The sequence below is a fragment of the Mustelus asterias genome, chromosome 11 (assembly GCF_964213995.1).
Source record: "Mustelus asterias chromosome 11, sMusAst1.hap1.1, whole genome shotgun sequence".
NCBI lineage: Eukaryota > Metazoa > Chordata > Chondrichthyes > Carcharhiniformes > Triakidae > Mustelus > Mustelus asterias.
The window spans coordinates 2,793,002-2,817,772 of NC_135811.1; the positions used below are offsets into that span (position 1 = coordinate 2,793,002).

The 24,771-nt window shown below is 45.1% G+C and overlaps 1 protein-coding gene across 3 annotated transcripts in view; it reads left to right on the forward strand.

The window, feature by feature from the left end:
• Window positions 1-24,771, forward strand: part of LOC144500311 (F-box/WD repeat-containing protein 1A-like) — a 207,141-nt gene that overhangs the window by 143,990 nt on the left and 38,380 nt on the right. For 2 of the 3 annotated variants that reach the window (XM_078223003.1, XM_078223004.1), the window contains one exon: window positions 11,646-11,877. In XM_078223003.1, coding sequence (XP_078079129.1) covers window positions 11,646-11,877 — 232 coding nt within the window. The remainder of the gene's footprint in view (window positions 1-11,645; window positions 11,878-24,771) is intronic. The other variant, XM_078223005.1, reaches the window with a different exon arrangement.

Sequence of the window (24,771 nt, forward strand, 5' to 3'; positions counted from 1 at the left end):
CTTTAACCGTAAAATTTCGGGACAGATTTCCTGGCAGCCATCACTGTCTGGTGACTTGTGAAGTTTAAAGTTTATTTATTAGTCACAATTTGGCTGACATTAACACTGCAATGAAGTTACGGTGAAAATCCCCTAGTCGCCACACTCCGGTGCCTGTTCGGGTACACTCAGAGAGAATTTAGCATGGCCAATGCACCTAACCAGCACGTCTTTCAGAGTGTGGGATGAAACTGGAGCACCTGGAGGAAACCCACGCAGACACAGGGAGAACATGCAAACTCCACACAGACAGTGACCCAAGCCGGGAATCGAACCCGGGTCCCTGGCGCTGTGAGGAAGCAGTGCTAACCACTCTACCACCATGCCACCAGACCCCTCATTGATTTAAATGCCTCCATTAAGCTTCCTCTCAGCCTTCTTTTCTCTAAGGAACAGTCCCAAACTCTCCAATCTATCCTCATAGCTACAGCTCTTTATCTGTGGAATCATTCTTATGAATCTCCTTTCAACTCTCCAATTCCTTCACATCTTGCCTCAAGCATAGTGCCCAGAACTGGATGCAGTCTCAAAATGATCTCCTTACTCAATGTCCCTATTAATAAAGCCTGGGATACTATGTGCTTTAACTATTCTCTCAACCTGACACTTTTAATGAGTCATGTACATGGGCAGCACGGTAGCACAGTGGTTAGCACTGCTGTCTCACAGTGCCAGGGACCGGGGTTTGATTCCCGGCTTGGGTTACTGTCTGTGTGGAGTTCTCCCCATGTCTGATGGGTTTCCTCCAGGTGCTCCGGTTTCCTCTCACAGTCTGAAAGACGTGCTGGTTAGATGTGTTGACCCGAACAGGCGCCGGAGTGTGGTGATGAGGGGAATTTCACAGTAACTTCATTGCAGTGTTATTGTAAGCCTTATTTGTGACTAATAAATAAACTCTACTTTACTTTATATATCCAGGTCCCTCTGCTTCTGCACCCCCTTTAGAGTTGTTTCTCCATGTTCTTCCTACCAAAATTCCTGCCTAACATTTCTCTGCATTGAACTTCATCTGGCATCTAACCACCCATTCCACCAACTTGTCTATGTCCATTTGAAGTTCAACACTGTGCTCCTCGCAGTATATAATGCTTCCAAGTTTTGTATTGTCTGAATTGTTTGAAATTATCCTCTGCGCACCAAGGTCTACTCTAGATCATTAATATATATCAAGAAAAGTTAGCGGCTCATTTTGGAACACCATTACAAACCTTCCTCCAGCCTGAAAACAATCATTAACCATTATTCCCTGCTTCCTGTCACCCAGCCAACTTGTATCCAAGTTGCTCTTGCCCCTTTTGTTCCAGTCTGTTGTGTGGCTCTGTATCAAATGATGATCAAAAGTTTCTGATCTGCAGTCGCTGCCCTTATCCTTACCCACTTCTTTGCATTTTTTTTGTAATTCTCCAGTCCTCCAGCATCACCCCTGAGTCTAAGGAAGACTGAAGAATTATGGCCAGTGTCTCTGCAATTTCCACTCTCACTTCCCTCAGTATGTTTGGATGAATCATCTGGACTGGTGCCTTGCCCATTTTAATTTCAGATTATCCGATGCCTCAGCCTTATTCATTTTAAACCCTTCTAATGACTTAATTTCTTCCTCTTTTACCACGTCCTGGGTAACATCTTCCTTGGTAAAGACGGGTGCAAAGTATTTATTTAATAGCTCAGCCATGTCCCCTACCTCCACGTGTAAATCCCGTATTTGGTCTCTAATTAGCCATACTCCTTCTCCTTTTTATGTGTCGATAGAAGACTGTGGGATTCTTTTTTATGTTAGTTGCCAGTCTCTTTTCATACTCCCTTTCTGCTTCCCTTTTCTGCTTTTTCACTTTCCCCTTCAACCTTCTGTATTCGGCCTGGTTCGCGATTGTATTTTATATCTGACACCGGTCAGAAATACACTTTTTCTTCTTTAACTTAATTTCTAGCTCCTTTGTCATCCAGAGAGCTCTGGATTTGTTAGCCCTGCCTTTCCCTTTCGAGGGAGTATACCTTGATTGTGCCTTTTCTTTAAAGGTAGTCCATTGTTCAATTAGTTTTTTCCGCCAACCTTTAGTTCCAGTTTATTCAGCCCAGATTCATTTTTGCCCCATTGAAGTTGACTTTCTCCAAGTTAATTATTCTCTCGTGTTTTCTGTCTCTCCCAATATTTTGTGAACCTTGGTATTCGTCTCTGATATTTTCTCTTGGTTTCCACACCCCTGGCGAGTTAGGTTGAACCGTCCGCAACAGCGCGAGCAAAATTCCGCACAAGGAACTCAGTCCTGGCTCTGTTCAGATATAACCCATCCAGCTTGTATAGGTGCCATCTCCCCCAGATCCAGTCCCAGTGTCCCAGGAATGTAAAGCCCTCCCTCCCGCACTTTCCAGCTACACACTCATCTGTTTTATTGTCCTGTTTCTGTCCTCGCTTGCCCGTGACACCGGGAATAATCTGGAGATTACTACTTTTGTGGTCCTTCCTGCTAATTTTCTACCTTTGCTCACTAAATTGGGGCATTGAGTTTAAAAATTAGCAAGTCATGTTGCAGCTTTATAGAACCTTAATTAGGCCGCACTTGGAATATAGTATTCAATTCTGGCCGCCACACTACCGGAAGGATGTGGAGGCTTTGGAGAGGGTACAGAAAAGACTTACCAGGATATTGCCTGATATGGAGGGCATCAGCTATGAGGAGAGATTGGAGAAACTTGGTTAGTTCTCACTGGAACAACAGAGGTTGAGGGGGCAACCTGATAGAAATCTACAAGATTATGAGGGGCATAGACAGAGTGGATAGTCAGAACCCTTTTCCCAGGGTGGAAGAGTCAGTTACTAGGGGGCACAGGTTTAAGATGCGAGGGGCAAGATTTAAAGGAGATGTATGAGGCAAGTTTATGACACAGAGGGTGGTGGGTGCCTGGAACTCGCTGCCGGGGGAGGTAGTGGAAGTAGATACGATAGTGACTTTTAAGGGGTGTCTTGACAAATACATGGATAGAATGGGAATAGAGGGATATGGTCCCCGGAAGGGTTGGGGTTTTTAGTTAAGTTGGACAGCATGGTCGGTGCAAGCTTGGAGGGCCGAAGGGCCTGTTCCTGTGCTGTAATTTTCTTTGTTCTTGTTTTAAATTCTGATAGCAGGACCACATTCCTCTTTCTACATATGTTATTGGTACCAATGTGGAGCTTGACAGCTGGCTGTTCATCCCCAGCCCAACATCCTTGACTCTAGTACCATGGGGACAACACCATCCTGGATTTACATCTGTAGCTGCAGAACTGCCTGTCTGTTCCCTTCACTGTAGAATCACCAATCACTTTTGCTCTTCTAGACTTTCATGTGCCCCCCGTGCAGCTGAACTACCCGTGGAGCCATGGACCTGGCTCTGACTGCATTCCCCAGATGAACCATCACTCTCAGTATTCAGAACAGAATACTGGTTGTCGACTGGGATGTACTCGGGGAGTTGTTTACAACCTGCCTGCTCCTTTTTGACTGCCTGGTGGTCACTCATTCCCTCTCCCCTTGCACACTGTTGAGCTGTGGGATGACCACATCTCAAGGTGCTATTCACATAATTCTGAGCCTCACGGTTGCATCGCGGTAAAGCAGCTGTTCTGAATCCTGGAGCTCAGGCTTCTGCAGCTGTTGGCACTTCTTGCACAAATGATTATCCAGGACACAGGAAATGACCAGGAGTTCCCACATTGCACAGGACGTGTATGTTTGAGGTTGGAGCAGCTCTGCCACTCCTTTATTTATTAGTTAACCTTGCTAATGCTAAAAGTCTCACCAATACTAATATACTTTACAGTACATAGAGAGCTTGAAGACATCAGCAGCAGAGCTATGTGTGTGAGCTCTGCTGAAAGACAAAAGTAAAACTAAGAATGAATCACACAACACATTTCCTTTCTAATGCTGTCATACTGATATCCCTTCAAGGCAGATTACAACATCCCCCTTTCTTTTACAGATACATTCCCCTCTTCCAAATAAGTGTAGCTACTTCCAATACATTTTCATGTTTAGGGTATAGGTAATTGGCTATCTGATCGAATAAGTGTAGCTACTTCCAATACATTTTCATGTTTAGGGTATAGGTAATTGGCTATCTGATCGAAGACAGAGGGTGGTGGTGGATGGAAAATTTTCTGACTGGAGGCAGGTTGCTAGCGGTGTGCCACAGGGATCAGTGCTTGGTCCTCTGCTCTTTGTGATTTTTATTAATGACTTAGAGGAGGGGGCTGAAGGGTGGATCAGTAAATTTGCTGATGACACCAAGATTGGTGGGGTAGTGGATGAGGTGGAGGGCTGTTGTAGGCTGCAAAGAGACATAGATAGGATGCAAAGCTGGGCTGAAAAATGGCAAATGGAGTTTAACCCTGATAAATGTGAGGTGATTCATTTTGGTAGGACAAATTTAAATGTGGATTACAGGGTCAAAGGTAGGGTTCTGAAGACTGTGGAGGAACAGAGAGATCTTGGGGTCCATATCCACAGATCTCTAAAGGTTGCCACTCAAGTGGATAGAGCTGTGAAGAAGGCCTATAGTGTGTTAGCTTTTATTAACAGGGGGTTGGAGTTTAAGAGCCGTGGGGTTATGCTGCAACTGTACAGGACCTTGGTGAGACCACATTTGGAATATTGTGTGCAGTTCTGGTCACCTCACTATAAGAAGGATGTGGAAGCGCTGGAAAGAGTGCAGAGGAGATTTACCAGGATGCTGCCTGGTTTGGAGGGTAGGTCTTATGAGGAAAGGTTGAGGGAGCTAGGGCTGTTCTTTCTGGAGTGGAGGAGGCTGAGGGGAGACTTAATAGAGGTTTATAAAATGATGAAGGGGATAGATAGAGTGAACGTTCAAAGACTATTTCCTCGGGTGGATGGAGCTATTACAAGGGGGCATAACTATTGGGTTCATGGTGGGAGATATAGGAAGGACATCAGAGGTAGGTTCTTTACGCAGAGAGTGGTTGGGGTGTGGAATGGACTGCCTGCAGTGATAGTGGAGTCAGACACTTTAGGAACATTTAAGCGGTTATTGGATAGGCACATGGAGCACACCAGGATGATAGGGAGTGGGATAGCTTGATCTTGGTTTCAGATGAAGCTTGGCACAACATTGTGGGCCGAAGGGCCTGTTCTGTGCTGTACTGTTCTATGTTCTATGTAGTTGCTATTACATAAGTGTATAGAACTTGTGAATCTATGGGTCTCTAAAGGAAGGGGTCATCTGCTGGTACGCCTTGATCTTGTAATGGAAACCTTGTCCAGAGGTTTCTTTAGTTGCTTGCAGTGACCTGTGGGATTGTTATTCTTGGATTTTTTCCTGGTTGAATTTGGGATCTAGTCCTTGATCCAATAGGACTGCTTGGTGGTTGGATAGGAGCTGGAATGAATCTGATTTGCCCTTGGTTACACCTCACTGTTGTGCCTTTGCGTATCATGACTTGTGTAAGGATCTTGGTTCTGAACAAGTCCTTGTCACCTCGGCGAGCTGCTATGTACAATCTGTGGTATCCTGGATGTGAACTTGTCCCCACTGTAAACATGGCAATGCTGTAGCTGCATTTTTATCATGCACATTGATCCTCTTCTCTTGCAGTTTTAAAAGTTGCTGTTTCTTTCCTGAGAGAATAGAATGGGTAAGAGTAGGTGAATTTATGAGCTCTGCCAGGGATAGATTAGTTGCATTTAAAGGTGTCGCTCTCATCTAACATTGCAATGTGTAGATCCTGCTTAGTCTGCCTACATTTGAGAATTAGGGAATTCACCATGCAAATCATTCATTCAGTTGGGTGTTTGATGTTAGATCTAAGGTAATGAGCAGAATAAGTTGTGTGACCAACATTCCACTTCTCACTTGTATCCTGAAATGGCTTATAAATAAATTGGAAAGTAAAGTAAAGCTTATCTATTAGTCACAAGCAGGCTTACGCTAACACTGCAATGAAGTTACTGTGAAAATCCCCTAGTTGCTACACTCTGGCGCCTGTCCCAGTACACTGAGGGAGAATTTAGCTTGGTCAGTGCAAATAACTAGCATGTCTTTTGGACTGTGGGAGGAAACCGGAGCACCCGGAGGAAACCCACGCAGACACAGGGAGAACGTGCAGACTCCACGCAGACAGTGCCCAAGCCCAGAATTGACCCAGGAAATTGTGGACTGTTACACATAATGCCCTCTCTGCACACCAAATAAACTGAAAATTGCACTTAAAGTGTGTGTGATGTTTGTGCTTTGATGTATTGTACAATATTGGGGTACTTGGTAACTTAGTTGATAATGACGATTATGTCTGTACCAAGGATATGAAGGAGGTTGGATGTGATTTTGGTCCAGTGACGTGTAGGACCTTCATACGGAAGCAGCGGTGCTGACTTGGCATCTGCTCTTGCTACGCCTCACACTTCTTGGTGACAACTTCAGTGTTATTGTCCATATCTGTCCAATAGACTGTCTCTTTGGAGAATCTTCTTGTCCCGTTTAGGCCCATGTATGAGTGATGAAGTTGTTGAAGAATATCAGGTTGCAAGGATTCCGGTATGATAGCCTGCTTGCCTTTAAAAATGACTCCTAGCTTGTCCTGGGGCGGCACGGTGGCACAGTGGTTAGCGCTGCTGCCTCAAAATGCCAGGGACCCGGGTTCAATTCCCGGCTTGGGTCACTGTCTGTGAGGAATCTGCACGTTCTCCCCCGTGTCTGCATGGGTTTCCTCCGGGTGCTCTGGTTTCCTCCCACAGTCCAAAAGACCTGCTGGTTAGGTACATTGGTCATGCTAAATTTTCATTCAGTGTATCCGAACAGGCGCCGGAGTGTGGCGACTAGAGGATTTTCACAATAACTTAATTGCAGTGTTAATGTAAGCCTTACTTGTGGCACTAATAAATAAACTTTGTAAGACCAAAATGGTCTCATGTGTTTATGGAATGCTGGATTTTAGCAGGCCATCCTTCAATGCTGCATTCCAGAGTTTCGGTAGTGTAGACTATTTTAGCACTTCTTCCTGTAGCTGCTGGCATTTGCATTGTGCAAAATGTGCCAGATCAATGGACAGACATGCATTCTCCTGCAAGCGTAACATTGCAGCTCCCTTGAAACTGCCAATTCTATTGAAACATTATGGATATTACAATGTTTGGTTGCAAATTCAGGCAATAGGAGTAGTTTCTGAGGTTGATCTGCTGTACGATGTCTGACTGAGTCCATGGATTGTTGCTAGTGTTAGGTCACGGCTTGCCGGCAGACTGATGATCACAGAGCCTTTAGTCTCTGCGTGTAGACCATCTGTGGCACCGAGGAGGAGTCAGAGAGTCATAGAGGTTTACAGCATGGAAACAGGCCCTTCAGCCCAACTTGTCCATGCCGCCATTTTTTAAAAAACCCCGAAGCTAATCCCAATTGCCCGCATTTGGCCCATATCCCTCTATACCCATCGTACCCATGTAACTATCTAAATGCTTTTTAAAAGACAAAATTGTACCCACCTCTACTATTACCTCTGGCAGCTCGTTCCAGACACTCACCACCCTCTGTGTGAAAAAATTGCCCCTCTGGGCACTTTTGTGTCTCTCCCCCCTCACCTTAAACCTATGCCCTCTAGTTTTAGACTCCCCTACCTATGGGAAAAGATATTGACTTTGTCTATGCCCCTCATTATTTTATAGATCTCTATAAGGTCACCCCTTGGCCTTCTACGCTCCAGAGAGAAAAGTCCCAGTCTATTCAGCCTCTCCTTATAATTCAATTCCGCAAGTCCCAGTCGCATCCTAGTAAATCTTTTCTGAACTCTTTCTAGTTTGATAATATCCTTTCTATAATAGGGTGACCAGAATTGCACACAGTATTCCAAGCGTGGCCTTACCAATGTCTTGTACAACTGAGTGATTGTGCCTGCACTATTAGTCGTATGAATCCTGCACATCGAGTCAGCGAACTGTCCTTCCTCATGAACCGCCCTCTTGTTAATTTGAAAGTGTAATTTGGGATTGATTGGCATTATTGAGTATTGTATAAATCACAAGTGTTGGCAATAAGTTTCATGATGTTTACAAATTTAAAAAAGACTTGCATTTCTATAGCGCCTTCCATGACCTCAGGATTTCCCAAAGATCTTCTCAGCCAATGAAGTGCTTTACGAAAGGTGGTTATTATTGTAATATAGGAAATGCAGCAGGTGATGTATACACAGCAAGATCCCACAAACAGCAATGTGATAATGCCCAAATGTTTTATCTAATGATGTAGGTTGAGGGTTGAGTATTGGCCAGGACCCTGGTGAAATATCCCCTGCTTTCCTTCAAAAGGCTGACATCAGACCAAATGTGATCACCTAAGAGAACAAAGGCTCTGATTTTACCAGCATGACCACCCCGAAATCGGGGTGGGTGAGGCTCGCAGAACGGCATTCCCCGTTGGCCTCGGGCGCGATCTTACGAGCCTCAGGCGGCCATGCTGGTAAAATCAGGGCCAAAGAGTCTAATATCTCAAAAATTCTCAATGCAGCAACATTTTCGCAGAGCCACACTATGATCACACGAACATACAAATTTAGAGCAGGAGTAGGCCATTCAGCCCCATCGAGCCTGTTCCACCATTTGATAGATCAAGACTGATCTGACTGTGGCTTTAACTCTACTTTCAGATCACAGTCTAATTGTCTTTTTAATGCCCCAATTGAACCCTCACCCTCACCCTCAGACAAGTGTATTCCAGACCCTAGCCACTCGCTGTGTGAAAAGGTTTTTCTCGAATCACTTTTGTTTCTTTTGCCAATGACCTTAAATTTGTACCCACTCATTCTCGATCCCTTAACGAGTGAGAACAGTTTTTCCTTATCAAAAAGAAAAAAAAAAGAGGCATACATGAGGTCCAGGCAGCTAAAAACAGATGGAGCACTGGAGGAATACAGAGAAAGTAGAAAAGAACTCAAACAGGGAGTTAGAAGGGCAAAAAGGGGTCACAAAATGTCCTTGGCAGCCAGGACTAAGGAGAATCCTAAGGCATGTTATACATACGTTAGGAACAAGAGGGTTGTTAGGGAAAGAATCGGACCTCTCAGGGACAAAGGAGGGGAATTATGCTTAGAACCAAAGGAAGTAGGAGAGATCCTAAACGAATACTTTGCTTCAGTATTCACAAAGGAGAGGGACATGTTGACTGGTAGTATCTCAGAGAGATATGTTGACCCGTTAGAAAAACTCTCCATTACAAGGGAGGAAGTGTCAGGTTTTTTAGGAAACATTAAGACAGACAAATCCCCAGGGCCGGATGGCATCTATCCTAGACTCCTCAGGGAGGCAAGAGATGAAATTGCTGGGCCTCTAACAGAAATCTTTGTCTCTTCACTGGACACAGGTGAGGTCCCAGAGGATTGGAGGATAGCAAATGTGGTCCCGTTATTTAAGAAGGGTAGCAAGGATAACCCGGGGAGTTATAGGCCAGTGAGCTTGGCGTCCATGGTAGGGAATTGTTGGAGAAGATTCTTAGAGATACGATATATGCGCATTTAGAACTGAATAATCTCATTAGCGATAGACAGCATGGTTTTGTAAGAGGGAGGTCATGCCTCACAAATTTGGTTGAGTTTTTTGAGGAGGTGACAAAAACGATTGACGAGGGAAGGGCCGTGGATGTCGTCTATATGTACTTTAGTAAAGCGTTTGACAAGGTCCCTCATGGCAGGCTGGTGCAAAAGGTTAAATCTCACAGGATAAAAGGTGAGCTAGCTAGATGGATGGAGAACTGGCTTAGCCATAGAAGACAGAGGGTAACAGAGGAGGGGTCTTTTTCCGGTTGGAGGTCTGTGACTAGTGGTGTTCCGCAGGGCTCTGTATTGGGACCTCTGCTGTTTGTGATATATATAAATGATTTGGAGGAAGATGTAACTGGTGTGATCAGTAAGTTTGTGGACGACACAAAGATTGCTGGAGTTGCGGACAGTGATGAACATTGTCAAAGAATACAGCAGGATATAGATAGGCTGGAACATTGGGCGGAGAAATGGCAGATGGAATTTAATCCAGATAAATGCGAAGTGATGCATTTCGGTAGATCTAATGTAAGGGGCAGCTATACAATAAGTGGCAGAACCATCACGAGTATAGACACACAGAGGGACCTGGGTGTACAAGTCCACAGATCCTTAAAGGTGGCAGCAGAGGTGGAGAGGGTGGTCAAGAAGGCATATGGCATGCTTGCCTTTATTGGACGGAGCATAGAATATAAAAGTTGGCATATGATGTTGCAGCTGTATAGAACGTTGGTTAGGCCACATTTGGAATACTGCGTCCAGTTCTGGTCGCCACACTACCAGAAGGACGTGGAGGCTTTGGAGAGAGTACAGAAAAGGTTTACCAGGATGTTGCCTGGTATGGAGGGTCTTAGCTATGAGGAGAGATTGGGTAAACTGGGGTTGTTCTCCCTGGAAAGACGGAGGATGAGGGGCGACCTAATAGAGGTGTATAAAATTATGACGGGCATAGATAGGGTGAACAGTGGGAAGCTTTTTCCCAGGTCGGAGGTGACGAACACAGGGGGTCACGGGTTCAAGGTGAGGGGGCAAGGTTCAACACAGATGTCGGGGGACGTGTTTTACACAGAGGGTGGTGGGGGCCTGGAATGCACTGCCAAGCAAGGTGATTGAGGCGGACACGCTGGGATCGTTTAACACTTATCTAGATAGCCACATGAACAGACTGGGAATAGAGGGATACAAATGAATGGTCTAGTTGGGCACATGAGCGGCGCAGGCTTGGAGGGCCGAAGGGCCTGTTCCTGTGCTGTATTGTTCTTTGTTCTTTTTTCTTTGTTTATTTACTCAATCTAATCCCCTGATGATTTTGAATTCCTCTATCTGATCTCCTCTCTGCCATCTTCAATGAAAACAATCCCAACTTCTCCAATCTGCCTCCGTAACTGAAGTTCCTCATCCCTGGATCCATTCTTGTGAATCTTCTCTGCATTCTCTCCAACGCCTTCACATTTTCCCCAAAGTGCAGAGCCCAGAACTGCACATAATTCCCCAGCTGATGCCAGACTAGTGACTCATACAAGTTCAATATCGTCAAAGGCAATGACCATGTCTCCACTGATCTCTAGAGAAGAGAATACCACAAACCAATGACCCTCTTGAGAAAAGAATTCTCCAAATCACCATCTTAAATGGGAGACCCTGATTTTTAAACTACGATCCCTAGTTCTAGTCTGTCCCATAAAGAAAAATATCCTGTCAGCATCCACTCTACCAAGTCCCCTCAGTGTCTTATATGTTTCAATAAGGTCACCTCTCATTCTTCTAAATTCCAATAGATACAGGTCCAGTCTTTCCTCATAAGGCAACCCCTTCAATGCAGGAATCAATCAATGAACGAATGTGTCTGTCTAGATTTTATAGAATGGTGCTTGAATCCACAATCTTCTGAATCAAGATAGGAATACCACCCACTGGGTCACAGCTAACTCTATAAAGTTCAGCAAATTATTTTAACCATCGAACCCTTTGATCTGATTTTGCTTTTACTGTGTTTATTCCATATATGAACCAGCTAAAATCTTTTGATTCGCTGTCTAATTGTAATTCCCGGGTGTGTGTTAATGGTTTTGTTATTTCTTTCTTTCAGATAGGACTATCCAATGGTACGTCCAACACAACAGTCCCCAAACAGAGGAAGCTGTCAGCCAATTATGAGAAGGAAAAGGAGATGTGTGTGAAATACTTTGAGCAGTGGTCTGAATCGGACCAGGTGGAGTTTGTGCAGGTTCTGATCTCCCGCATGTGTCATCACCAACACGGACATGTTAATTGCTACCTGACACCAATGCTGCAAAGAGATTTCGTCACTGCCCTGCCAGGTAGATTACCGTCTACTCAGCCAGAAGCAAAATTACATTTTGAGGGATTATTGTCCCTGAACTTATGAATTTGTTCTCTGGCATTTATACTATCCTGCTTCATCCTGTGTTTAAATCCCTGCTTGGACCTCTGCTCCCATGTCTCTGAAATTGCCTCCAGCTCCACAACCCTCCCAGATCCCAGTTTTCCTCCAATTCTGCCCTCATGAACATCCTGACTTTAATCACCCCATCATAGCCAGTTGTGTCTTCAGCGGCCTGGGTCCTAACCTTTGCCTCTCTTTCTCTCTCTCCTCCTTTACTATATTCCTTAACAATATCACCTAATGTGACTCAGTGTCAAATTTGCTCTGATTATTCTGCTGTGAAACACCTCAGGACATCTGAGATTAGAACATTCTAGTCACAAATGAGATTGGTTGTTTAAGTACCAGGGTTTGCCATCGGAGGCCCTCAGAGAGCCATGTGTTGTGGGGAGACAGTGGTGAGTAATCAGTGATGAACGACAGTGTGGTTCACAGGATTGAGAGCTTCTGATCTATCAGACACACAGCCCCTCCAAATATAGGCTGGGGAACCCCAAGCCAGCCGCACCATTGTGTCTCTGATATCCCACCGTCTGCGATTTATCACACTGCTAACCCCACCAACCAGCAACTATGTGAGTCTGATCCAGGGAGCCTTGATGCTACATTTAACCCTGACGTGGGCTTTTCACCACTTATCCACTCCAGCACCAAGACCACCTATTTTCACCTCTGTAACATCATCCCCAGACCTGCCTCAGCTCATCCGCTGCCTGAACCTTCATCGCTGCCTTTGTTATAGAATCATAGAAACCCTACAGTGCAGAAACAGGCCATTCGGCCCATCAAGTCTGCACCCACCACAATCCCACCCAGGCCCTACTCCCATATCCCTACACATATTACCCGCTAATCCCTCTAACCTACGCATCTCAGGACACTAAGGGGCAATTTTAGCATGGCCAATCAACCTAACCCACACATCTTTGGACTGTGGGAGGAAACTGGAGCACCCGGAGGAAACCCACGCAGACACGAGGAGAATGTGCAAACTCCACACAGACAGTGACCCAAGCTGGGAATCGAACCCAGGTCCCTGGAGCTGTGAAGCAGCAGTGCTAACCACTGTGCTACCATGCCGCCCAATCTCGAAACCTGACTATTCCGATGCACTCCTGGCCAGTCCCCCATCTCACACCCTCTGAAACTGAGCTCTGCTGTCTGTATCATAATTTACACAAGATAACATCCCCCATCACCGCTCTGCTCATAAAGCTACATGGCCTCATTCCTATTTATTTCCAAAACATTCGCCAGTCCAACAACCTTCTGCAATGTCTGCACTCCTTCATTTTTTAGGGCAGGTACAGCACGGGGTTAGATACAGAGTAAAGCTTCCTCTACACTGTCCCCATCAAATACTCCCAGGACAGGTACAGCACGGGGTTAGATACAGAGTAAAGCTTCCTCTACACTGTCCCCATCAAATACTCCCAGGACAGGTACAGCACGGGGTTAGATACAAAGTAAAGCTCCCTCTACACTGTCCCCATCAAATACTCCCAGGACAGGTACAGCACGGGGTTAGATACAAAGTAAAGCTCCCTCTACACTGTCCCCCATCAGACACTCCCAGGATAGGTACAACACGGGGTTAGATACAGAGTAAAGCTCCCTCTACACTGTCCCCATCAACTAGATACAGGGTAGAGCTGCCTCACACACCAACATCCACTATCAGAGTGGTTGTGGGTGAGTGAGTGATCACCGTGAGACTGGGACTGAGCCAGATACACACACTCATCCTATCACACCCGAATGACCATCTTTAATTATTACTCATTGTTTCAAATTATTGGCTCATTGCTCAGCAAGTTGTTTCTTTTCATACCATACCTTTCCTTTCAAATTTATGTTTCATGTTGTGTCAATCCTTACTGCTCCGAAATTTCCTCATCACGTCTCTCTCTCTCTCTCCCTCTTTCTCTCAGTCTCAGTCTCTCTCTTTATTTCAATTTCTCTCTCTCTCTCTCTCTCTGTCTCAGTCTCTTTCTCTCTGTCTAACATTCGCTTTCTCTCACTTTTCCACTCTCTCCCTCATATTCTCTGCCTCTCCCCTCTCTCTGTCTATCACTCACTTTGACTCACTTTTCCACTCTCTCAAACTCTCTGCTTTTCCTCTCTCTCTCTGTCTCCCTATCTCTTTCTCTCCCTGTCTCTTTATCTCCCTGTCTCTTTCTCTCCCTGTCTCTTTCTCTCACTGTCTATCAGTCACTCTCTCTTTCTCTCTCACACTCTGTTGCCCACGTTGTGTGACCCACTCACTTTGTGTAGACATCAGTGTGTATTATTGCATTGTACAAGAGGGTTACTGTTTTTTTTGGTCATGCATTGATTCAGAGTATGTGCTGTATTACTAAGCGGATAATAATACCAGAACCTAAATGGGTGTTCCGATACTCTTATATAGTTTGATATATTATGATGGCAATATCCCAAGCACTCCCAGTAAGAAACCTGCGGTCATAGGAAGGCCAGTCAGTGACTGGAGCCGATCTCAGGAGGGTCGGTTCAGGGCCGGGGTTTGTGGTTTGGGTTTGGGGCTGGGATTCATTGTGGGATTGGTGGGTTCAAAAAGAGGATAATCTGTAGGGTTTGAGTTGTATGTTACATTGGGTTTCCCTTCAGCAGGCTCCATACTTATGGAAATCTGCACTGAAGGATTCCCAAGGGACCTGGTCTCTAAATCCAAAGGTAATTTCTGCATGACTGCCTGTAACTGGTAAACTTCCTGAATGTACTTGTCCCTGTCTCTGTCACACACAGTGGAGCCTGCACTTGAACATGGATTCCTCAGTCAGGTTGGGTATGTCTTTGTGGGAGAGGGGCTGTTTCCAATCTGCACACAATGCCTCTCTGTTTTATAAAGCACAGCAGTCTATACTAGCCCTCCCTGTAAGAGCTATTTCTGTCTGGTGAAAGATGTTTGCATCAATCCAGGACGGTCCACAGAATAACTATTCATTTTCAGCTCCACAATTTCTGACATGTGATTAAACAATCAAAATCAAATTAATTTATAAAAAGTCACGAGTTCTGTAAATTCTTCAGTTATTCAGTTAAACCTCTCGTGAGGGTCCTCTGTGATGCAGACAGTTGAAAGTCTAGCTGGTTAGGCACTCTGACAGGCTTCTTTTGTGACTTATTCTTACTCTTTGGCAAGAAATCTGTGGAGTTTACAAATTAATGTAATCCCTGGAAAGGTAGCTGCCTTAGCGTGCAGGAGAGACCCTGGAGGACATGTTGGAATAATGTCCTTTCAGCTCTGAAATCAAGACTCCAATCCAACTAAAACCAATCAGATGAAAATCTCTTCCCTTTTCTCTCTCTTTATTATTCTCTCACTCCAATTCTCTCTGACACACAGACACTCTCACTCTATCACTCTTGTACTCTCACTCTCAAACTCACCCTCAGCCCTTCTCACTCCACCTCCCTCCTGCACAGCTCTCTCATTCTCACTTGAATCGGGTTTCACACATTGGAAAGTTTTGGTTTGTGATTTTCTTACCAAAGTAAATGTTAACAGTTCCAGTAAGCACATTGAATTCCGGGCTTTATTAATAGGGGCATGGGATGAGGCAGATGTGCTAAACCCTCATAAAACATTTGTCCAGAGGGCTGTGTTTAAACCTGGGCAGCGCAACTCAGAAAGGACGTCGAGACATTCGAGAAGGTGCAGATGAGATTTATCGGAATGCAATCAGGGATGAGGGAGTTTAGTTATGAGGAGAATCTGGGATTGTTATCCTTAGCGCAGAGAGGTTAAGAGGAGATTTGGTCAGTGTTTTCAGAATCATGGAGGGTTCTGATAGAATAAATAGGGAGAAACTGTTCTATGTAACAGAAAAGCTGGTAATCAAAGGACACAGATTTAACTTAAGTGGCAAAGGAACCACTGGCAACAAGAAGAAACTTTTTTTATTCAGAAATTATTGTGATCTGGAATTCACTGCCTCAAAGGAATTCCAAAAGGGAATTGGATAAATACTTGAGGGAAAATAATTGGAAAACTATCATGAAAGAACAGGTTAAAAGTAAATTACTACAGATGCTCCCAAGCTTTGACAAAGGGTCATCTGGACTTGAAACGTCAGCTCTTTTCTCTCCTTACAGATGCTGCCAGACCTGCTGAGATTTTCCAGCAGGAAATCTTTTGATGAAAGGACAGGTGATTGAGATTAAATAGAAAGCTCTATCAGAGAGACAGTACAGGTATGAAGGGCTGGATGGTCTCTTTCTCTGCTGTATCATCCTGTGATTCTACCTGACAACAGTGTGAAATAGTTGTTATTAATGGAGGTGTTGGGATTCAAAAAGAAAGTATAAAAACTAGCATAAGGGCACTTTACCGAAATGCTCGTAGCGTTCGAAACAAGGTAAATGAGATGACGCCACAAATCATCGTGAATGTGTATAATTTAGTAGCCATTATAGAGACGTGGTTGCAAGGTGGTCACGACTGGGAGTTAAATATCCAGGGGTATCAGATTATTCAGAGCGTTTAGGTAAAGTGCCCTTATCTTTAAAGGTCAACAGAAAGCCATAAAAAAAGCTACAAAGAAAAGTAAAATAGATTATGAGAGTAAACTAGCTCAGAATATAAAAACAGATAGCAAAGGTTTCTACAAATATATAAAACAAAACGTAGTGGCTAAGGTAAACATTGGTCCTTTAGAGGATGAGAAGGGGGATGTAATAACTGGAAATGAGAAAATGGCTGAGGTATTGAACAGGTATTTTGTGTCGGTCTTCACAGTGGAAGACACAAATAACATGCCAAAAATTGATGTTAGGAAGGCTGTGGCAAGTGAGGACCGAGAAACGATCATTATCACTGAAGAAGCAGTGTTAGGTAAGCTAATGGGGCTAAAAGTAGACCAGTCTCCTGGTCCTGATGGAATGCATCCCAGGGTACTAAAAGAGATGGCAGGGGAAATAGCAAATGCACTCGTGGTAATTTACCAAAATTTGCTGGACTCTGGGGTGGTTCCCACAGATTGCAAAACAGCAAATGTGACAATACTGTTTAAAAAAGGAGGTAGACAAAAGGCAGGTAACTATAGGCCGGTTAGCTTAACTTCTGTAGGAGGCAAAATGCTTGAATCTATCATCAAGGAAGAAGTAGCAAGACATCTGGATATAAATTGTCCCATTGGGAAGACGCAGCATGGGTTCATAAAGGGAAGGTCATGTTTGACTAATTTGGTGGAATGCTTTGAGAACATTAAATGTGCAGTGGACAATGGGGAACCTGTGGATGTGGTGTATCCATTTCCAGAAGGCATTTGACAAGGTGCCGCACCAAAGACTGCTACATAAGATACAGATGCTCAGCATTACGGGTAATGTATCAGCATGGATAGAGGATTGGTTAACTAACAGAAAGCAAAGAGTGGGGGAAAATGGGTGTTTTTCTGGTTGACGATCAGTGACTAGTGGTGTGCCTCAGGGATCAGTGTTGGGACCGCAATTGTTTACAATTTACATAGATGATTTGGAGTTGGGGACCAAGTGTAGTGTGTCAAAATTCACAGATGACACTAAGATGGGTGGCAGAGCAAAGTGTGCAGAGGACGCTGAAAGTCTGCAAAGGGATATAGATAGTCTAAGTGAGTGGGCGAGAGTCTGGCAGATGGAGTACAATGTTGGTAAATGTGAGGTCATCTATTTTGGTAGGAATAACAGCAAAATGGACTATTATTTAAATGGTAAAAAATTGCAGCATGCTGCTGTGCAGAGGGACCTGGGTATCCTTGTGCATGAATCACAAAAAGTTGGTTTGCAAGTGCAGCAGGTAATTAAAAAGGCAAATGGAATTTTACCCTTCATTGCGAGAGGGATGGAGTTTAAAAACAGGGAGGTTATCTTGCAGCAATATAAGGTGCTGGTGAGGCCACATCTAGAGTACTGGCATATCAAAAGTACAGAACAAAGAACAAAGAAAACTATAGCACAGGAACAGGCCCTTCGGCCCTCCAAGCCTGCACCGACCATGCTGCCCGACTTAACTAAAACCCCCTACCCTTCCGGGGACCATATCCCTCTATTCCCATCTCATTCATGTACTTGTCAAGACAACCCTTAAAAGTCACTACCGTATCTGCTTCCACTAACTCCTGCGGCAACGAGTTCTAGGCAACCACCACCCTCTGTATAAAAAATCTGCCTCGTACATCTCTTTTAAAACTTGCCCCTCGCACCTTAAACCTGTGCCCCCTAGTAATTGACTCTTCCACCCTGGGAAAAAGCTTCTGACTATCCACTCTGTCCATGCCTCTCATAATCTTGTAGACTTCTATCAGGTCTCTCCTCAAGCTCCGTCGCTCCAGTGAGAACAAACCAAGTTTCTCCAACCTCTCCTCATAACTAATGCCCTCCATACCAGGCAACATCCTGGTAAATCTTTCCTGTACCCTCTCCAAAGCCTCCACATCCTTCTGGTAGTGTGGCGACCAGAATTGAACACTATATTCCAAGTGCGGCCTCACTAAGGTTCTATAAAGCGTCAACATGACTTGCCAATTTTTAAACTCAATACCCCGGCCGATGAAGGCAAGCATGCCATATGCCTTCTTGACTACCTCCTCCACCTGCATTGCCACTTTCAGTGACCTGTGTACCTGTACACCCAGATCCCTTTGCCTATCAATACTCCTAAGGGTTCTGCCATTTACTGTATATTTCTTATCTGTATTAGACCTTCCAAAATGCATTACATCACATTTGTCCGGATTAAACTCCACCTGCCATCTCTCCGTCCAAGTCCCCAACTGATCTATATCCTGCTGTACCCTCTGGTCGTCCTCATCACTATCTGCAAATCCACCAACCTTTGTGTCGTCCGCAAACTTACTAATCAATCCAGTTACATTTTCCTCCAAACCATTTATATTTATTACAAACAACAAAAGTCCTAGCACTGATCCCAGAGGAACGTCACTTGTCACAGCCCTCCATTCAGAAATGCACCCTTCCACTGCGACCCTCTGTCTTCTTTGACCGTGCCAGTTTTGTATCCACCTTGCCAGCTCACCTCTGATCCCATGCGACTTTACCTTCTGCACCAGTCTGCCATGAGGGACCTTGTCAAAGGCCTTACTGAAGTCTATGTAGACAACATCCACTGCCCTACCCTCATCAATCATCTTCGTCACTTCCTCGAAAAACTCGATCAAGTTCGTGAGACACGACCTCCCCTTCACGAAACCATGTTGCCTCTCACTAATACGTTCACTTATTTCCAAGTGGGAATAAATTCTGTCTCGAAGAATCCACTCCAATAATTTCCTTACCACTGATGTAAGGCTCACCGGCCTGTAATTACCTGGATTATTCTTGCTATCCTTCTTAAACAAAGGAACAACATTGGCTATTCTCCAATCCTCTGGGACCTCCCCTGTAGTCATGATGTGGAGATGCCGGCGTTGGACTGGGGTGAACACAGTAAGAGTTTTAACAACACCAGGTTAAAGTCCAACAGGTTTATTTGGTAGCAAATACCATAAGCTTTCGGAGCGCTGCTCCTCCATCAGATGGAGTGGAAATGTGCTTTCAAACAGTGCACAGAGACACAAAATCAAGTTTCAGAATACTGATTAGAATGCGAATCCCTACAGCCAGCCAGGTCTTGAAGATACAGACAATGTGGGTGGAGGGAGTATTAAGCACAGATTAAAGAGATGTGTATTGTCTCCAGACAGGACAGCCTGTAAGTCCAGGAGGCAAGCTGTGAGGGTTACTGATAATGTGACATAAATCCAACATCCTGGTTTAGGCCGTCCTCATGTGTGCGGAACTTGGCTATCAGTTTCTGCTCAGCGACTCTGCGCTGTCGTGTGTCGTGAAGGCCGCCTTGGAGAACGCTTACTTGAAGATCAGAGGCTGAATGCCCGTGACTGCTGAAGTGCTCCCCCACAGGAAGAGAACAGTCTTGCCTGGTGATTGTCGAGCGGTGTTCATTCATCCGTTGTCGTAGCGTCTGCATGGTTTCCCCAATGTACCATGCCTCGGGACATCCTTTCCTGCAGCGTATCAGGTAGACAACGTTGGCCGAGTTGCAAGAGTAGGTACCGTGTACCGTTACCAGGTACACGGTACCTACTCTTGCAACTCGGCCAACGTTGTCTACCTGATACGCTGCAGGAAAGGATGTCCCGAGGCATGGTACATTGGGGAAACCATGCAGACGCTACGACAACGGATGAATGAACACCGCTCGACAATCACCAGGCAAGACTGTTCTCTTCCTGTGGGGGAGCACTTCAGCAGTCACGGGCATTCAGCCTCTGATCTTCAGGTAAGCGTTCTCCAAGGCGGCCTTCACGACACATGACAGCGCAGAGTCGCTGAGCAGAAACTGATAGCCAAGTTCCGCACACATGAGGACGGCCTAAACCGGGATGTTGGATTTATGTCACATTATCAGTAACCCCCACAGCTTGCCTCCTGGGCTTGCAGGCTGTCCTGTCTGGAGACAATACACATCTCTTTAACCTGTGCTTAATGCTCCCTCCACCCACATTGTCTGTATCTTTAAGACCTGGCTGGTTGTCGGGCTTCGCATTCTAATCAGTATTCTGAAACTTGATTTTGTGTCTCTGTGCACTGTTTGAAAGCACATTTCTACTCCATCTGACGAAGGAGCAGCGCTCTGAAAGCTTATGGTATTTGCTACCAAATAAACCTGTTGGACTTTAACCTGGTGTTGTTAAAACTCTTACTGTGACCTCCCCTGTAGCCAGTGAGGGTACAAAGATTTCTTTCAAGGCCCCAGCAATTTCCTCTCTTGCCTCTCTCAGTATTCTGGAGTATATCCCATCAGGCCCTGGAGACTTGTCTACCTTGATGTTTCTCAAGAACCCCAATACCTCCTTTTTGATCTCAACATGACTCAAACTATCTACACATCCTTTCCCAGACTCATCATCCGCCAAGTCCTTCTCTTTGGTGAATACTGACGCAAAGTACTCATTTAATACCTAGCCCATTTTCTCTCATTGGAATTACTGATTGGAATTTAAAGTTTATTTATTAGTCACAACTAAGGCTTACATTGAAGGAGCAATGAAGTGACTGTGAAATTCCCCTAGTCGCCACACTCCGGTGCCTGTTCGGGTCAATGCACCTAACCAGCACGTATTTCAGACTGTGGGAGGAAACCGGTGCCCCCGGAGGAAACCCACGCAGACATGGGGAGAATGTGCAAACTCCACACAGACAGTGACTCAAGCAGGGAATCGAACCCAGGTCCCTGGCGCTGTGAGGCAGCAGTGCTAACCACTGTGCCACCTGTATTTAGAAGAATGAGGGGGGAGTCTTACAGAAACATATAAAATTATGAAGGGAATAGATAAGATAGAAGCAGGGAGGTTGTTTCCAATGGCGGGTGAAACTAGACCTCGGGGGCATAGCCTCAAAATAAGGGGGAGCAGATTTAAGACTGAGTTGATGAGGAACTTCTTCACGCAAAGGGTTGTGAATCTGTGGAATTCCCTGCCCAGTGAAGCCTGTTGAGGCTACCTCATGGAATGTTTTTAAGGCAAAGATAGATCGATTTTTGAACAGTAAAGGAATCAACGATTACGGTGAGCAGGCGGGGTAAGTGGAGCTGAGTCCACAAAAAGATCAGCCATGATCTTATTGAATGGCGGAGCAGGCTCAAGGGGCCAGATGGCCTACTCCTGCTCTTAGTTCTTATGTTCTTAGTTGTTGGATAGTACAGAACTTGAGTCTTGCTAAAAAGGAGGAACATGCCATTGAAGTTTTTTGTCTTGCACTCATCAAGACAGAAGCGAGAATGCCAAATTTCAAAGGGAATTACAATTTATACTCCTCAGCTTTCAAAACTCAGAACATAATGTCTAATGTTAAATGTGATTCCGCAATCTTACTGAACAAATTGGAGAGTGCTAAGAATTGCTCTAACAACCAACTTGAGATCATGAGCTGGACTTGCAATGTGGCTCACTTACACTTGCTAGAAGCTAAATATATTCTACATAGGGACCTGTCCAAGCATTGCACCTTTTTTGAACTAAACATAAGGATGAGGGACAATAATTTTCTGATGCATTCTCCATGGCAACACCTCAACCAATCAGAGTTAACTTGCCAACCAGTCAGCATCCTTTCCTCATGCAGTATTAAATTCTTCTGCCTATTGAAATTTGGTAATCTCATGTCTGCCCTGATGAGTGCAAGATGAAAAACTATGACAGGATGGGCAGGATTTTACGACCTCGCTCATCCCAAAACCATAAAATCCTACCAAGGTCGACGGACATTCCTGTTGTCCACCTCTCGCCCACTCCGATTCCTGTGACAGGCAGTAAAATTCCGACCTATGTCTCTTTTTTCAGCAATACCCTGTGTGTTGTCCCTCAGTGGAACAGATACAGAGAATACCCTCTGTAATTGGCATTAACTCACTCAATCCCCGTCTCACTCTGATGTGTAGCCAGGTTAGGTGGTACAACATCGCCGTATAATGTCTTTTAAACATCCACCATTACTGCTGTAGGAGCAATGTTAACACAACCAAAGTAGTGGAAGGCTACCAGTGCTCTGCAAATCCATCGTATTCAACTCAATCCTGTGAATCATCGGCATTTCACTGGACTAAATGTTGGAATAAAATGAACATCCTGCTTGTCCCTTCGAGACAAGGTCAGAGCAGCTCACTAAAGGAACTGCGTAACACTGAGTGAATGAGTTGCTGACTGCAAGTGATTTGTATGGACATTCAACCTGGTCAACTGCTGAGGGCCAACTCTTCAAAGTTTGCCATGTGTAAATAAAACGTCAGTTGAGAAATAAAACGTAACAGAGGACAGTGAGAATACAGAGACTCTCTGCTGATCTGAGGAAAGCTGAAAGCAGCAGCTTTCATCAGTGCTGTTTTAAATTAGCAAACTCTAGGCTCATCCAACTCCAGCCCCTTGTCCAACCATCCACTTTCTTCGCTCTACATTGGTGTCTGAGCCTACAGCCATCTAAGGCCCAAACTCTTTCAGTTCCTTCCAAAACCAGCTTGCTAGGTCATTTCAGAGGCATTGAAGAGTGAATCATGTTGGTGCAGGTATGGACCCACACTGAGTAAGGACAACAGGTTTCCGTCCCTGAAGAACATTAGTGAAGCAGTTGGTTTTTTACAAGTGGACAGCTTCATGTCACTTTTTCTGTTACTGATTTTCCAGATTTTCAAGAACTAAGTTTAAATTCTCAAACTGCCCATGGGGGGGATGTGAACTCCCATCCTGTAGGATTGTTAAAACTAGAACCAGCGGGCACAACCTCAGGCTAAAGGGACGATCCTTTAAAACAGAGATGAGGAGGAATTTCTTCAGCCAGAGAGTGGTGAATCTGTGGAACTTTTTGCCGCAAAAGGCTGTGGAGGCCGGGTCATTGAGTGAATTTAAGACAGAGATAGGTTCTTGATTAATAAGGGAATCAGGGGTTATGGGGAAAAGGCAGGAGAATGGGGATGAGAAAAATATCAGCCATGATTGAATGGCGGAGCAGACTCGATGGGCCGAGTGGCCTAATTCTGCTCCTATGTTTTATGATCTTATGATTATCCAAGATTCCTGCAGGATTGTTGTCTGGGTTATTCATCCAGTCATGGTGAAAGGGTACTGTCAAGTTTAGCAGATTAAGGGGTGATCTAATTGAGGAGTTTAAGGTGATTAAATGAATTGATAGTGTCGATACAGAGAACCCATTTCCTCTGGTGGCGGGGGGGGGGGGCGGGGGGGGGAGTCCAGAACAAGGGGGAAAATATCTTAAAATTAGAACAAAGGGGAAAATATCTTAAAATTAGAACCAAACTGATCAGGGATTGTGTCGGGAATCACGTCTTCTCACAAACAGTTGTGAAAATCTGGCAAACATAGTGAGGTTGGGGTTCAGTTGAGAATTTGAGCACAGATTGTGTTTGAAGGATTATGGAAGGAAGAGATGGAATTTAATCTATGTGATGGCGGTCTCAGGCTGGTGAACTGAGCCCAGCATCATCTCCTTTCAGGAAGGCCCCTCAAATTAAATGCCAATCTGCCACTTAACTGGGCAGCAGGAGGCCTCCCCCCCCGGGATCAACAACCCCAGGGCAGAAATCCTGCATTCCCCACCGCAGAGAACTGTGAGCCAATCAGAGGCTGGCTACTGTACAATGCTCAGCAGTACCCTGGGAGGGCAGTGGTTTCTGCTGGTAACACACTCACCCAAGGCACAGAATCATCCTGGATCCAGGACACAGCAAAGTGATGACAGGAGGGGGTCTTGGGGTGGAGGGGTCACAGGGAAGAGGGTTTGCAGGCAGACAGCGGGTTGGCTCTCAGTGGGAGAGACAGTCAGTGGCTTTGGACGAGGGACCAGTGAAATTGTTTGCTTTTTGGGTTTCCTGTATGACGACCCCTGCACTCTCCATTGGGTGAATATCAGAAATAGCAAGATGAGGTCTTTAAGTGGATATTAATTGCCCACTTAAGGGCCTCATTTGGCAGCAAGTTCATCCAAGAGCCTTCCCAACCTGGGTTTAATCAGAATAGAAGAAGGAAAGTGATAGGGTCCCCACCATCAGCCTCTAGCCCAATCAGATGCCCTTCTTAACACCACATCCATCTCGGGGAGGGCTTAAATTCCGCTCTTGTAGCTACCCTATGCGTGCAGAAAGTGTGCACAGGTAGGATCAGACATTCTGTCATACCCTCAATGTGGCTATATGAACAGTGGCCCCTCGAACAGTGAACCAGTGGGTGGGGTTCTGGCGAGGAGTAGGGTGGTGAGAGGCAGTAAGCAGGGTCAGTAA